The 15507-nt window shown below is 35.7% G+C and overlaps 1 protein-coding gene across 1 annotated transcript in view; it reads left to right on the plus strand.

The window, feature by feature from the left end:
* Positions 1-15507, plus strand: part of IARS2 (isoleucyl-tRNA synthetase 2, mitochondrial) — a 28379-nt gene that overhangs the window by 5708 nt on the left and 7164 nt on the right. The window contains exons 10-14 of the mRNA XM_032183743.1: positions 34-124; positions 339-490; positions 1439-1599; positions 9161-9263; positions 9882-9978. Coding sequence (XP_032039634.1) covers positions 34-124; positions 339-490; positions 1439-1599; positions 9161-9263; positions 9882-9978 — 604 coding nt within the window. The remainder of the gene's footprint in view (positions 1-33; positions 125-338; positions 491-1438; positions 1600-9160; positions 9264-9881; positions 9979-15507) is intronic.

Below are 15507 nucleotides of genomic sequence, written 5' to 3' on the forward strand. Positions count from 1 at the left end.
TTTTATTGATACAATTAGCATTTTTATTTTTAGGAGTGCCTTGTGGATGAAAGCGGATATTTTACTGAAGCTGCAGGTCCTGAACTTCAAAAGAAGAATGTACTCGAAGAAGGAAATGAAGCTGGTGAGTATTTGATGTTCAGCCATTTGTTACTTTATTATCTGTTACATTCCTGCAGGTTCTTGAGGGTTCCTATGAACATACAGTCATATGTTTTGAATATGGATGAGACACAGGCACTTCTTATTATGTGTCAGTTGTGGAAATAAATGAATCAAGGTTAACAGGACCACTATGGTTAAATCTGATTTGTATCTTGCCTCATTTTTTCACTCAGTCATTAAGATGCTTCAAGCAGCTGGGAGTTTGTTGAAAGAGGAGAAATACATGCATAGCTACCCATATGACTGGAGAACTAAAAAACCAATGATTATTCGTGCCAGCAAGCAGTGGTTTGTAAACACAGCAAGTGTAAAAGCTGCAGCACAGGTATGTTTTACTTTTTTTGTGGGACATTCCAAATGACATCAGCTGCTGTTAAATCAGGAAAAGTCTTGCTGTAGGTCACTCTGAAATGTGTTCTCAAGTGTTAGCAACTTGTAAACTAGGTAGTGTCTGTAGTTATTTGTAGAAATGACTAGTGCTGTCATTTTATTTTTTGTCAGTATTGATACATTTCGGGATAAATAAATGACTGAGATGTTTGTTCATAGCATTTATGGGGGATGCATAAGATTCTTAAAGAACTACTGAATTTCTTTTCCCCAAAAGAGAGTTTAAAAAAAAAAAACTCTCTTCTTATCTAATACCTTTAAGCATGGTGTTTCTGTCACTAGTAAAGTTACCTTTGTTATTAAAGTAACCTTGCATGGCCATACGTCTTTATTTGCTCCTCTGTTCGTTTGGCCATGGTCTTATTTAAAATTACTTAAAAGCACTTTCTTTTTTTAAATGAAATTATGTGTATCAGCACAGAAAATTCTGACCAGCGCATTGGGCTGTCTTCGGTAACAGTGATTTTATTCTAATTAGGGCATGAGTCATTCATTCCATGTCTGTCATTGTCTAGAAAGAAAAAAAAAAGACACTTATTCAGTGTGATTGGGTGTGAGTATCAAGATGTAGTTTCAAAGACACAATGAGCTATTAAGCATCAGATAGAGATACTGAAGCCACTTCTAACTCACGTTAGTGTGTCTGTGAAACAGAGCTGGCAATAAAATATTGGTTGCTCTCTGGGAACATGTACATAGTGTTCTAAGTATATTACTGAAGAGCAATGTGTGGTGGAGTAAATTAAATGTGACAGTTGCCTGAGAACATACTACTCAGTACTGGGAGTAGGACTGTAGGCATGGACCTTTCTTTACTGATAGCACTACCACCGTGTGTCTGAATGCTGAATCTTGTTCAACAACTCACTGTCTTACTTTATAGGAAGTGCTGAAAAAAGTGAAAATTGTTCCTACGTCTGCAGTGAACAGAATGCTAGAAATGCTGGATAGAAGGACATTTTGGTGTATATCACGGCAAAGATGTTGGGGTGTTCCAATTCCTGTTTTTTATCAGAAGAACACGGGAGAAAGCCTGATAAACAGGTATTTATATAACTTCAAATACTGAAAAATGAAAGAAAGAGCACTGTGGTACTGCAGTTATAAAATATTATGAAACTTCTAAATATATAGGTATAAATACATGTTATTACTTGCAATTGTTTATACACACACCTAATAATCAAAAAGTCATTACTGAATATGACTTTTTAAGTGATAGGAATCAAATTGCTTAGGTACTGAAGTTATCTGAAGAGTCCCTTTCATAGCAATTGCCACTTACATCTCCCATCTTCAAGTTAAGTGACCTGGCATTAGTCACTGGCTTTTACATTTAAGCAAGGAATAAAATGCAAGTTGTAGCTGGTTTATAGATTATAACTGTAATCTTAGCACTATGAATTGAATAACGTAGATATTCTGTCAAAATAACTTTTCAGCATGTCAATTACTGAAACTCAGTAACTGACACTGAGAAATCTGAAGAGGAATAACCAAGTCAGTTGCAAAATAAATAACTATACTTTGTTTCAAAGTAAAATGAGAGTGTTTTTAAAGGAAGAGACAGCCTCAATAAATGTGAGTGACCTTTGGCTGTATGAGTTGGTAGGTAGGTCTAATGCTTCAGATGCTAGCCTTATTCTGCCATCTTCTGGTTAAGTTAATAGTAGCCAGTTATTGCAAACATTGTGTTTTGGGAATGCCAGGTAGTGAAATGTAGAAAAAATCCAGCTATGGAAAACAAGAAACCTTGACCAAATGCAATCCTTTTTGTCTCTGAAGGCGTAATAGGGTGCTGCTTTGTACCCCTTTGGCGAGCAGAGGAGTATCCAACTGTGAATGTTCATTCTTATGAAACGATCTCTTAATAACACTGTGGAGTTCCACATTCATTGCTTTATTCCATAATAGTCTTCTGCCTTAATATATGCTAGTGTAACTCCACTGAATACGTCTTAACTTCAGATTTTTTTTGTGGAAATTCATTACAGGTAGTACAGTAACACAATTTAAATTGTGTTCCAGAACTTTCTATTACTACTGTGTTGAATAAATATACTGCAAAGAGACAAACTTATTTTCCAGAGGATAGATTGAGAATGTAAGTATAGTGGATAGTAAGGCTTGGGGTGTAGGAAGGAGAGAATGGACTTTAAGCAGTTAGTCCTAAGCTTCACCTGGCGTGATAGGGTGTGTTAGGTGCACAGATATGTACTTTGCCTCTCTCGCAGCAGGCAATAACTGTGAGAAATGACTACAATAACTGTAGTCATTTATGGTACTTGAGTAACCCTGAGGCACATCAGGAAATAAACGGATGGAGGCCTCGTGGGGTGTAAAATCATTTTACCTGCAAAAATTGTGACTATATTTTAAAAGAAAGTATATGTTCACATCAAACGTTACAATTTCTGAGGAATATTATTGTAGTCTGTCTGCAGAGTAGGCTTGATGCGTTCCTTGTACTTGCTTAAAATTGCTAAATATGCGCTTTTGCAACAAACTAAGAGTATAGTGAAACACAATCTAGCAGTTCTCAGTCAAACATGAAGTGCACCATGAAGCAGTAACTCCACCAGATGTTAGAGGAGCTGTCCCCCAGTGGTTTTAAAAAAAAAAGATGTCTTCTGTAAGCGTTTGAGCTGTGTATAAGTATCAGTGGAGTTGTATATGCGCCTGTCAGGGCGTTTTGATGTGACAGACTGTGTGTAGGTACCAGGTTAGAGGTTACACATGTTAGTGACTGAACAGAGGGATGGTATGGCATGTTTGACGGGCATTAATCAAGGGGAAAAAGAAAGACTTAACCAATATACTTGAAAAGTTTAGATTTATTTCATTCAGCTGACAGTTTCTGATGCTCATTTATAATCAGTATTCCGTACTTCTAAAATATTTTGCCCCAAGGTGAAATTTTCAAAGAAAAAGCGTAGAATACTTGTTAAATATGTAAAGTTAGCCATAGCAGACTTCTGCAGCCAGAGTAGGAAAAGTGCGCAGAATATTGGCCTACAGAAATGACAGGCAAATTTTGAAAGCAGTCTGTCAATTCATAGGTCATTTTCCTGGGCACCAGTTCTTACTAAAATACATAAATAAGCCTAAATATTTTGTTGCATTTGCATTATCATTTTTGAGAATAAGCTGCTGACATATTTCTAACACCTGAGAAGTTTCATTTGTAGGTTGTACAAAGAAATATCATTAGAACAACAATAAATAACTTACATTTCAAAACACAAGCTTGTTTTGTTAGAGTGCTGGATGAACGTATTTCCAGTAGCATCTGCTCCGCAGTCTTTGAGTGGCTATCAAAAGTAACAGCATCTCCACTGGAAGTCAGTGTAGTCCACATGGAGTTGCTGTTACATGTGAGAGCACCAGTGGTCTGTCTTGAGTGATGCTGTCTAAGTATCACCTGTAAAAAAAAAAAAAAAGAAAGAAAAAAAAAAGACTTTAAAAAAATAAATACATAAAATAAATTGCTGGATTTCCCTCTGTAAGTCAGACCATATTCATTTGGTATGAGAAAGTCCGCAGGAAACTTCTCTTTTAAAATGCAACTGCTGATGTCTAACAGACAGGATTTTTGGTAACTGAAAAATATTCTTTCTAATGTGAAAGGTAAGAGCTAGATTGTAATATTACAAATGAGATTATATGCAACAGGTTTGATGCCAGATCTCCATATGAGTCTTCCCATTTGCTGCTGTGGCCCCATATAGCCCTTAAAGAGATTTGAGTGTACGATACAGTTGTCTGAAGTTATAAATTCAATTTTCTGCTGAAGATTAGATCCATTATATACAGAGTGTATCTCATTACATTGCAATCAGGAACTAAAAAATAGTATAAAATAATAAAAACCTATAAAAGAGAAAATATTTTTTCATGATTGCAATTTGTGGTAAAAATTATGAAATATAAAGGCACAGGTCTGCAATTTTTCTGCACAAGGGGAGAAAAGGACCTTAAGTAGAATAAATGCACAAATGAACACGCTGTTTGATCGCTTTCTTGAGAAAAATGTTCTGAGTCTAGAAAATTGTGTAACTCATGAAAAAGGAGAGAGAGATCCAGAAGTAAAACTAGAGATTTATATTTCCAGTAGTAGCTCAGACCAGGCAATAAGTGTGAGATGCATTCTTTATTTTTATTTCATGCATTAACTTATTTTAAAATTCGCTGTTCAGATATTTGTAACAGTAATACCAATTTTGCAAATAAATATTGCAAAGGTTATTCAAATGCCTGAGAGCTCGTCCCCTTCTCTGTGACTCTGATTAGCAAGTAACTTAAATTTTTATATATGAAAAAAAATGGTTTTGATATATGTCTACCCTGCAGTCTAATTTGCTTTTTAAAATATTAAAACATTTCAGTCACCTGTAAGCAATAACAACTTACCGTAACATAAATACTTACAGCTGAAGTATCAAGATTCGTATGAAAAAGGAAGGTAACTTGTCTTCTTTACTGTCGTTGGAAAAGAGGTTGAGAGAACATCAAGAACTGTATTCTTCTCCTCCTGGCTATATCTTAATGCTGTCTAATTTCTGTTAACACATTAAATAAGTGTTCAGCATAATCAATATCAGACTTCAGAGTGATTGGCTGGTGTCGTGGTAGCGTGAATTGCCGTAGGGGTTTCGGTGTTAAAAACATAGCGAGTGACACGTAATGCAAGTTCTTCTAGATACGGTGTATGAATACAGGGCAAAGTTTTACAATGGTGTTTATTGCTAACTCTGTGAATTATCATGCTCACGTTGAAGCCCACAGATTATAAAGTGATGAGTAGTTATTTGAGAAAGGTGGTTTTCACTTGCACCTTGAATAAAAGTACTCTGCAAAAATCTTCCTCTTACAATACAGATATCTTACATATAGTTACTTCTTTCTCTTGTGATCACAGCTAGTTGTATGGATCCTGGGAAGAATGAGAGGGATAGGGTGGGGCATTTGTTTGTCTTGGATTTTTGAAAATGTAGTAGGAAAAGGTTTCATGAAATTATTTCCTCAAAGTTTTAACTATCTTCTCTTTAAAATGTTTGATTGGGTGATGGTTCATGTTTACTCATATTCTGTGGGGAAACTGAACATAATGGAAAGAATGCACTGCCAAAATATTTATTACTTGATTTGATAAAGTGATGTTATTGATCAATATTCCCAAAATTATAAGTTGACCTAACAGTCATGGGCTCCTTATTTCTTGTAAGTGATTCATAACATAAATTGGACCTCTTAGTTGTCTGGGAACCTTAATCTGTAGCAGAATCATACCTGCTAGTCACATCTGTGTCATGAAAATGTCTCTGAAAAAATTTGATAAATTAATACTATAAACTTTTGCATCACATAATGATACACTTGGTGAAAGGTTAGTTCATATTATGTTTTGTAGAAATGGTGTATGTTCAATGGTAGATAGTTGTAGATGGCTACTACACTTACAGCAAATGAAGACAGTTTTTTATAATGGTTTCCCAAGGGAGGCTGACAGCAGGGTTTTACTTCCTCCTTTTTCTTCCCCCTGCCTCTGATGAGAAGGGCATGCTTACTACGGGCAATTTGGTTTGCACTACCATAGTGCTTCTGTCCTGCAATTAATTTCTGTTCTGTTCTGCAATTAATTTCCTCAAATATGCGTGATAGACCATAATCTTCTCCACTGAGGAGAGATGTCTAGCAGAGTGGAATTAGAAAAAATGCTTCTTTTCACTCTAGAAGAGTTAAGTAGGTAGTCAGTACTCAATTTAAATATAATCTTTTCCTCTTATTGCTGCAGGACAGTGAGCATTTCCTATGAGATCTGAAAGGATCTGATGCATAGTAAAAGTACATGTATGTATCTGTACCTATACATTTTATATATATTATATATTATTTTAAATAAAGAGCAGTCTTGATTAGAGACAATTTTTTTAACAAATGCTGTCATACAGCTCATCTTGATCAAAGTGAAATGTTCAGCCAATAGAACTACTAGCAATTGCAACTCCAAAACAGCCTTGCCAGCAGCAAACATTACAGTGTATTTCACAGTTCCCCTCCAAAAGACTTAGAAAATTTTTATTCAGACGCTACCAATGTAAATCACCAGCCTGTATATGTTCTGAAGAACAGGCATTGTATAGAAATGTACTGAATTTTATGACAGATCTTCTCATGCTAATGGATAACCGTCAGTCTTCCTTAAGACTGTGTTGTTAGTTAGTTTGCTTGCTTTGAAGCTGAAGGAATCAGAGAGCTACCGGACTGAACATAGATTTAGAGCAGCTTTGTCACATCTAGGCTTTTGCTCTCCAGAATGAACCAAAGGGGGGTTTCGGGGTTATTCTATTTGGAATCCCACATTTGTCAGTCCTTTTTGTTTGTTTGTTTGTTTTTATTATTATTATTACTGTTCTGTTTTAAAAAGTTTCCACTTCTGTGGAATTCTGGGTTAAATTAATAGTTGCAAGTCAGAAAAATGAATTAGAGAATATCCAGAGTCAGAAGGAATCCACGAGGCTCATTAAGTCCGACTCCTGGCTCCACACAAGACCACCCCAAAATCAGATCGTGTGTCTGAGTGGTGGTGCTTCAGACTGTAATTCCTTAAAGCTCAGAATATCTAACAAACTGATTTCTGCTGTCATAATGTTTTTTTTATTATTATTTTTTTCCTGAGAGCTCTCTGAATTTGGAGATCTAGCCAGAAGAAAGCAAGGGACAGTTACTGGCTAGCCTTGGAGAAATTTACTAGGGCTGGATTCGTTGTTTGTATTTATCTTTGAGAAGTAACACTTCACAACTGAAAGTATAGGCAAATAGGCCTCTGTGCAAATATTTCTGAAAGGAAAAGATACCAGTCAGAAATGGAGCTCTAAATGTTGTTTTACCAAGATAAATGTTAGCAGATACATTACGAAGCCATAAATTGTGTCCCACGATCATTGAACTGGAAAGTGAATGGCATCCATTCAAGTCTGAAAGGGTTAGAATGGCACTGGTATGTTAGCTGGCTGTCATTTTGAGAGTGTTACTGGTTAGTGTGCCTTCTCTCCATAAAGTGTACTGGGACATTCTGCTTGGATTTACTTTGAAAAGACTATGACAGGTTAATACAAAACTGTTGCTCTGACATAGGCATTTTATCTCCACAATGAACAGTAAAATTGTGTTTTCTTCTCACTGTCATGTCTCATGTGGTGTTATTACGTAATAACTAGTTTTACATCTTCTTGGAGAACATAGGTTTTAATGTTTAAACTGTGTGTAAGAGTTCACTAAATGCTGTGGTGATGCGGCTCAGCTTATTGTAGTACAGCAAAAACATGGTGCTGATGTACAAATAGAAAACCAAGTGGTGACCCAAAGGAAGTTAGATTGTAGGCCTTTTGTAGTTTCGAGATAATTGTACAAGATCCTTATTTTACTGATTCCCGGTTTGCAATATTTTTTCAAGAAATTAATTAATTGAATAACTTGAAGAGTGAACATTTAAAAACAGATCTCTGGTGACTTGGGTAATGCAGTGGTTTTAGTTTGATGTTTTCAGGTCATGATGGTCTGCTGTACTCCCTAGGTACAACAGGAGTTCTAAAAATCACTTCTTCAGTAAATGCTCTGTGAGTCAGCAAGATAAAGTGTGTTTTATGGTGTGTGTTTTATTTTTATTTTTTTATTTATTTTGTTGTTGTTGTTAAGCTATCTTAATGTATGCCCAGACTTGCCATTAAATAGTACTAAAAATCACCTTGCCTACTGTGGATGATTAAATGTATCATAAGCAGTGAAGAGAACTGTTCGCTTTTTGGTTGTGTTATCTGTTCACAGCAGAAAGAAAATGCTTTTTTTTTTTTTTTTTCTTTTAATTTTTCCATAGTGTGTATATGGTTCAGAACCTTTGTCCTTACTGGAGCTGTACCATATGGATTCATATATGCCTCAGAGTGTCTATTGAATGGTTAATTACATTCTTCCTCTACTGGATACAAAAATTGCAGTTTTCCCCACATTTGGGAATAATATTATATATATACCTATGCTGCTGCTTATTAAAAAATAAAAAATTAAAAATTAAAAAGGTAGAATCCAGCCAAATGGAAGTCTGATGTGAAATCTGTACATTATTTTAAATGCTGATGTTTCTTAATTCTCCATTTGTTTGCTCTCTATCCAGTGGAGAAAAACCTACTGTCAAAAAGAGCAAGTGTTTTTTGGAAAATAGTTGTTTATTTCTCTGTAAATCTGAGATTGAGAAATAGCAAGTGAAATGAATTTTAGAAGTCTTCAAGCTGCTGGTATCTTTTCCAAGTGCCCAGTTACTGAGTATTTGCAGAAAAAGCTGTTCAGATGCATCTGGATTTCTCTATGTCCAGTCTTTTACATAACCCTGCAGCTGGTGTCTTGGAAGACCAAAGTTGGAAATCTTTTCTAATACAGGCAGAAAGTCTCTGGAGACTTGCCTGGATTAGAAGCTGGAAAAATCAGAGGTTTAAATAGCTTAATCTCTTTCTCAGTATATCTCACTGCTTTGGATCTGGAATACTTGTAGAAAGATATGGTTAATTCATCAATTCATAAAACCCTTTTTTTTTTCCCTGCTAAACAGTGAAACAATCACAGATGTCATCAAAATAGTGGAGCAGCAAGGAACAGATGCATGGTGGACCCTTCCTATTGAACAACTATTATCAAAGGAGGCTGTAGCAAAGGTAATTTTTTTTTTTTTTTTACTTAAATACAGAAAGTGCTTGAGAGATGGTTCAGTGATGAGAAGTAATATAAAACCTTTGTATATTCTCGTGATCCTTTCCAGTCTTTTGCCTTTATGTGAATGTATCCTGTGAAAGGAATATTCAGAAAATGATACCTGAATGTGACAAGAATCAGATTTCAGCCATTAATTCTGGGCTGAGATCTCCAACCTCCTCCTTTTAGGTCAGGAGGAAAATAACATCCTACTTAACTAAATTATGAGTGCAAAATATATTGAGCCTTTGTAATTAAAATAAATCTGAATTTGTATTTAGTTATTCCTATCTTTATATTGTTGCTTTTACATTTTTGTTCATAAGCTAATAAACTGCAGTGTTACTCTGCCATCTCTTTTCTTTTTTTTGTATTTTTTTCTTGCTCCGTTTGTGTTTTCCATCAGTAATTATCTGTGAATCATTGTTAAAAATTATCTGAATTATTTTTTCTCATAATGTCGGTAGCAGAACCTGTACAAAACTGGTCCAGAAACCAAATATATTTTATTTCTAGCTTTGAAAAACACTGATGATATGGAGTATTCTATTTGCATTTTTTAATAATTGTTTTTCCAATAGGCTGGTGGTGGTCACGATGTTTTGGATTATGTCAAGGGACAGGATGTCCTGGACATCTGGTTCGATAGTGGAACCTCCTGGGCTCATGTTTTGGAAGGTACAGTATTAGTATGTTGATCTTTCTTTTATAATACTTGGAGAACAAAATATAATTATTTTACATGATGCTGTTGGTATCAGCAAAACTGAGTCAGATTATGCCAGCAACAAACTGGTTGTGATTTCTTGTAAAGCTGCTTTTGCTTGTAAAGATTATGGTTTAATGTTGGCAAGCTCATATTCAGTATAGTTGAAGTTGAGATTTTTATAACATGCTATTCTGACTGTGGCATACAACGAATCTCCTCCTGAGAACATATTTGTTCTATTGAAATTTCATGGCACAAATAGCCAAGGTATTTCACTGCTAGTTGGTAACTTTTAAATTATTTTTTTCAGTAATAAATTTCAGTTTGTGTTAGAGGATTCTGTTTGAAGCAAAACAAAATTGAGATCAACAGCCGAAATCTAAGAAGGTTTAATCATTTTAACAGTGTGGGTATACAAGAGTACTTCTTTATTTCAGATTACTTTCAGTAACTAAATCAGTATCTTGTTGCTTAAAATATGTTATTTGTTGTATTTTATGTATAGTTCCAACAGCCAGTAGTTGCTACTCAGCAGGTCTGCTACAAGTGAAAAATGTTATTACAGAAAAATTGGTACAAATTTTGTATTCAGCTCAGGTAATATATACTATATAACATGTATCGATCTGTCTGTCTATCTAAAACACACTGTTTGCCTGGAGGATAGTCCAAAGTCAGGAGTCCTTTCTAAAGGAGGAGTCTGGTCCCATGCATAAAGTCTGTTGGACTTTAAACCCTCAGTACACAATCGTGTGATAACAATCTTGTTGAATTATAAAACACGTTAGTACCAGAGGTTTTATTTCTTAGCAACATGGTCAGGCAACAGTACCATCAGCAAACATTTATTTTCTGGAAGACCTTTACATATATTAAGGTTCATGATCTTAAAGAAAAAAAAAAAAAAAAAAAAAAAAAAGTTTCTGGTTTGGTTTTTGAAAGGAGTAAGGAAGTAGTGGTATTTTATGTACGCAGTTGCATCCTTGCATTCCTTGATGGCTTAACACCTCAGGATGCAAAAAGCATCTCTAATCCTGTCTAAAGAAAGGACAGTGTTTTTAATAAGCAATAGCAGAATCAAGACCCTTGATTAATTTGTATAATGCTCCCATATGGATTCTGTAATGTCTAATAAATGTCTTTCCCAATATCAGATGTCTTCCTTCACAATACCATTAAAAGTGCCTCTTCTCTATCTACTCATGTATTTTCATGAAACTTGTTGGGACTCGATGCGTGTGAGGCTTCTTATTTTTGCTGTCTGACATGACTGGAGTAGCCCAGCTGGTTCAAAAGCTATGGGAAGGACTAACAAGCAGTGTGATTTCATAAGCCTCTTTATCTGCAGAAATGCTGCAAAAAGTTGTGTTACCTTTTGTTTTGTGTAGTTGAGGCTCCCAGACACTGCCAGAAGTGGAAGTACAGAGCCAGAGATTTCTATAAACTGATGGATTTAATTTAACCTTTATGAAGAATGCAATTTGCAAGAGAATTTGTTGAATTAATAGTTTTGTATTCTCAATATACTCCAGATTTTAGAACTTTTTTCAGAACTTCTTCCGATGTAAGTAAATTGGCAAGGCTTACAAACTGACTAACTGGTGGGATTCCTTTCTGAAATACTTCTCGAGGGAGGGGGGGGATGAAATCCATGGAGAAATCCAAAATTCCGTAGTGATTGTCACAACAGGAAGAAGAGCTTCATCTGGTTTAGACTCATGAAAGCACGCTGGCATTTGGGAGCTGGCATGCTACCTATTAATTTTGTAGTAAGAGGTCAGCTATAACAGCAGTTACTGCTTGCCTGGTGAGGACAGTGTCATGCGTGGCAGTGGTTCTTTTAAAGGATTGCAGCACATGAGTTGATTTCAGGACAGCCTGAAGATATAATAGATGACTAAAACTGTGACTAATGTTTATAATTGTTGTGCTGTACAGTGAACTCAAGTTATTGAAAATTATAAATCCACAATTTTTCTGCCAGTAACCAATAAATAATGTTACGTATTTTCCTGCCGGTTCCAGTCTCACAAGAACAAGTAGTTTGCTGTCAGCTCCGTGACTTGGGGAATTTGCGTCTGAGCTTGCACAGGACTTGAACTACCTGTCTGAGCAAAACACTCATGAAATGAGATGTAGCGGTTTTAAAATTCATCCCTTTAGCTGTTGGTCGCACAGATTGCTTTCAAAAAATAGGGCAGGCTGGGAAGGGAGAGAGGAAGAGAAAGAGGAGAGATTCTGCCATCTGAAGCGTTTGAATGGATTGAAGGAATTGCTCAGTGACAGCAGCCTCAATGGCCTAAATCATAGGCTGCATGGGTACAGTAGTATTTCAAAGACTTGCCATGCTGCATTTCCTTCCACAGATAGTGTATAGTTCCAATGGAAATGACCTCGAGTTGCTCTTTTTGCACTAAGTTACAGGTTATCTTTCTTTTTTCAGCTTAGTGTTATCAAAGGTTCCACTTCCAGCTAACTGACAAATTGACCAAGTTGAGATTACTGTGCCATTCTGCACTGGCACCGTGACAGTGAGGTGTGACCTGCACTCTGAGATCAAAGATTTAATTACTGTAGTCACAAGCCTAAAAATGGACAACTATAACTAGAGCGTGTGTAAATTACGTAATAAACAGTTTGCACCACTGAGAACATAACCGTAAAGTTCTTTAAGAAAAGATCTCTGCTGCTTAAAGTTTTCTGGGGATACTTTTTTCTTCATTAATGCTCTGTTTGCATAGCACTATTTTCACTGAACAGTTTATTGTTGTGTGATCTACTCCCATTTGTTTTTGCTACACATGCTTCAAATATTGTTTGAAAGAAACCATTTCCACATACTTTCATGCAATGTTAAAATTGTAGTGTGAATGCTTTGTGTATGAATAAATTCCTTTTCACAGTACTGCTGCTGTGAGATAAGTGTTACTGGTGCTAATACACTGCATACAGAAAGGTTTGGTAAAGGCAAAATTTGGTTCTAAAGCATTTACTAATTTGAAATGCCTTGTTCTGTGATCTCAGGGACTATTTGCTTGTTTCTCCTTCTGATAGTGCTTATTCCAGTAGCTGTGTTTGGAGTATCTCTCTCAGAGAATTCTGTCTTTAAATTATCTTACAGATCTTATAATTTTCCTCATGGGCAGAGTACCAAGTGTATTACAAACTTGAGATTACTCTTTTTCAAGATATTTCATATAAAAAATGCCCACTGAACTGTATTGGTGTGTAATCTTCTGTCAGTAAAAGTTGTGCAGCTTTTTACCCCTAGTTGTGAGTTGCAGTGATGGTGGTTTTCAGCATAACTTTTTCCCTATCTTATTGACTAATATTTAACCAAATGAATGTGACTATTTTACAACTTACCTATCTATGTGTTTAAACTTTTGTGCTGACTGAGAGACTTGAATTTATCTTAGCTGATTCATTCCTGGCATTAAAATACAATACGTTTAATCTAAAAGTCAAAGTCTGTAAGATCAAAGATACAGAATCTTGAAATCCAAACCAGAAGGATCATAAATTGTAATTCTCTTTAATGACCTATGTACTACAATTCAATGTAAGATAAACAACGGAAGTCTCCTCTGGCTTGTTGAACATATTCCTCCATTTAGAAAGAAATGTGCACTGCTCTAAATAATTTATATATAACCATTGTAACTTTAACAAAACTGAGAAAGGAGAGCTACCAGTATGCTTGAAAGGCAGTCTTTGTATATGCAAATCCTATGTTTGCGCTTTACAGAGATCAAATGTTCAGGCCCCCATTAAACGTGCAAGTTACATTAGCCAGCTTGCCAGACATTCTTGTTCCTGTCAAAAAAGACCAATACAATTTGCTGTTTGTAGTCAGTTGTTTGTTTAAATTCTTCTCTTCTGTAAGTTTTAACTTGTCATTGCTCTGAAAATGTCACTTCGCTAAAAACAGTGTGAAGGAAACTAGCTATTTGTTACTTACAACAACTTTTTGATTACAACAAATGTGTTGCTGCTGTTTTGTTTCAGAATTTACACTATTATGTTCTTCATAGTCACAAATATTCTTTAAAAAAAAAAAAATCTTGTTCTCACAGGTAATTTTGCAGTCTGTTAATACAAAGACCGATCCCTACTTCTTCTGCTTTTAAAACCCAAATTCTTTGTAGATTTTCTTGAAGAACTAAACAAATGCGTTAAAAACCATTACATCCACCCACACATTTTTCCTGTGCTAGCTGTAACTGCATGGCCTTGACCTTTGTAATGTTGAACTTCCTTTTATTGCAGGATGGATCTAAATATCGAAACTTCCATTAAGTTAAACAAATAAATCAAGTGTGTCAGCAGCAGAAAGAAGCATTGTCTCAGGGGTCCTAGGCAGAGGACAAAAGGAACTATAAGATAAAAACTGATAAAAGATAAAAAAAAAAAAAAAAATTATCTGAATATCTGGAAAATTATGCCAACATCTTTTAGAATCCTGCGTTCTTCCTGATAGAATGTTGCACACTTGTGGGTTTTGTGACTTGGATGTTCTGCTGTGCTCTGCATTATTCTGTTCTCACTCTGTTGGTGACCTGGCTGAGATTGGTTAAGACTAGGAGGGACTACTGGAGTCAACAAATCTTGCACCCTGTCATACAGTGACTGAATTCCACCAGCAAAGCCATTAAAGCTTTGCTGCCCTCTTTCCAGCCCTGTGGGAAAGCTGGTTCTGCTCTTCCGCTTTAAATGTGCAGCTAATACTTGCTCTTTTTTTTTTTTTTTTTTTTTCTGATGCCAACAGTATTCATTAGCTACAGTTGTCCTTCTCTAGCATTCCTCTTTGTGTGCATTTATAGAGAATAATATTTCTACTTGGCCTTCACATGGATAAGCTAAACAAGCCAGGCTCCTCCAGACTGCCCTCTCACACAACACAACAGGCTTTCTGTTTCCCATGTCTCCACACTTTCCCGATATTTTTTAACCTTCCTGGAACACCAGTGACCAGAAATGTAAATTCTGTCACAGGTGAGCTGTGGTCGCAGAGAAAACTTCCTGGTCTCCTCTGAATATACCTAATGCAGGCTAGTCAGTCATGTTACATCTGTGACTTGTATCCCGAGTAACTCCCAACTGATGAAGTTTCAGGCTGTAGCATAGTTTTTTATTAATTTTGAAGTATGTGAGCTTTTCTTGGATCCTTCATTTTGATTATGAGTATTTTGAAAGTAATTTCAGTCAAGCATTCTGAGTGTGATAGCTTCTGCTTTCATAACTTAATATTTTGTTCACAGGAAAGCAAGCTTACTTGCTAAATCCTGGAGTTCAGCCAGCGTTGGATTTTAACCAACTTTGTAATACTGATGAATCACTTGTATCATGTTGGAGTAACCATACACCATTTATAACAGTAAATCTAATTTGAATCTCCTGGATTTAAAGAGCAGAATAAGTTTTAGTAATCACTTGCAAAGAATTTGTTAGGTATTTAATTGTTCAGAGTTACAGGCTGATGATATCTGAAACAAACA

This window comes from Aythya fuligula, chromosome 3 (genome assembly GCF_009819795.1).
Source record: "Aythya fuligula isolate bAytFul2 chromosome 3, bAytFul2.pri, whole genome shotgun sequence".
NCBI classification, from domain to species: Eukaryota; Metazoa; Chordata; class Aves; order Anseriformes; family Anatidae; genus Aythya; species Aythya fuligula.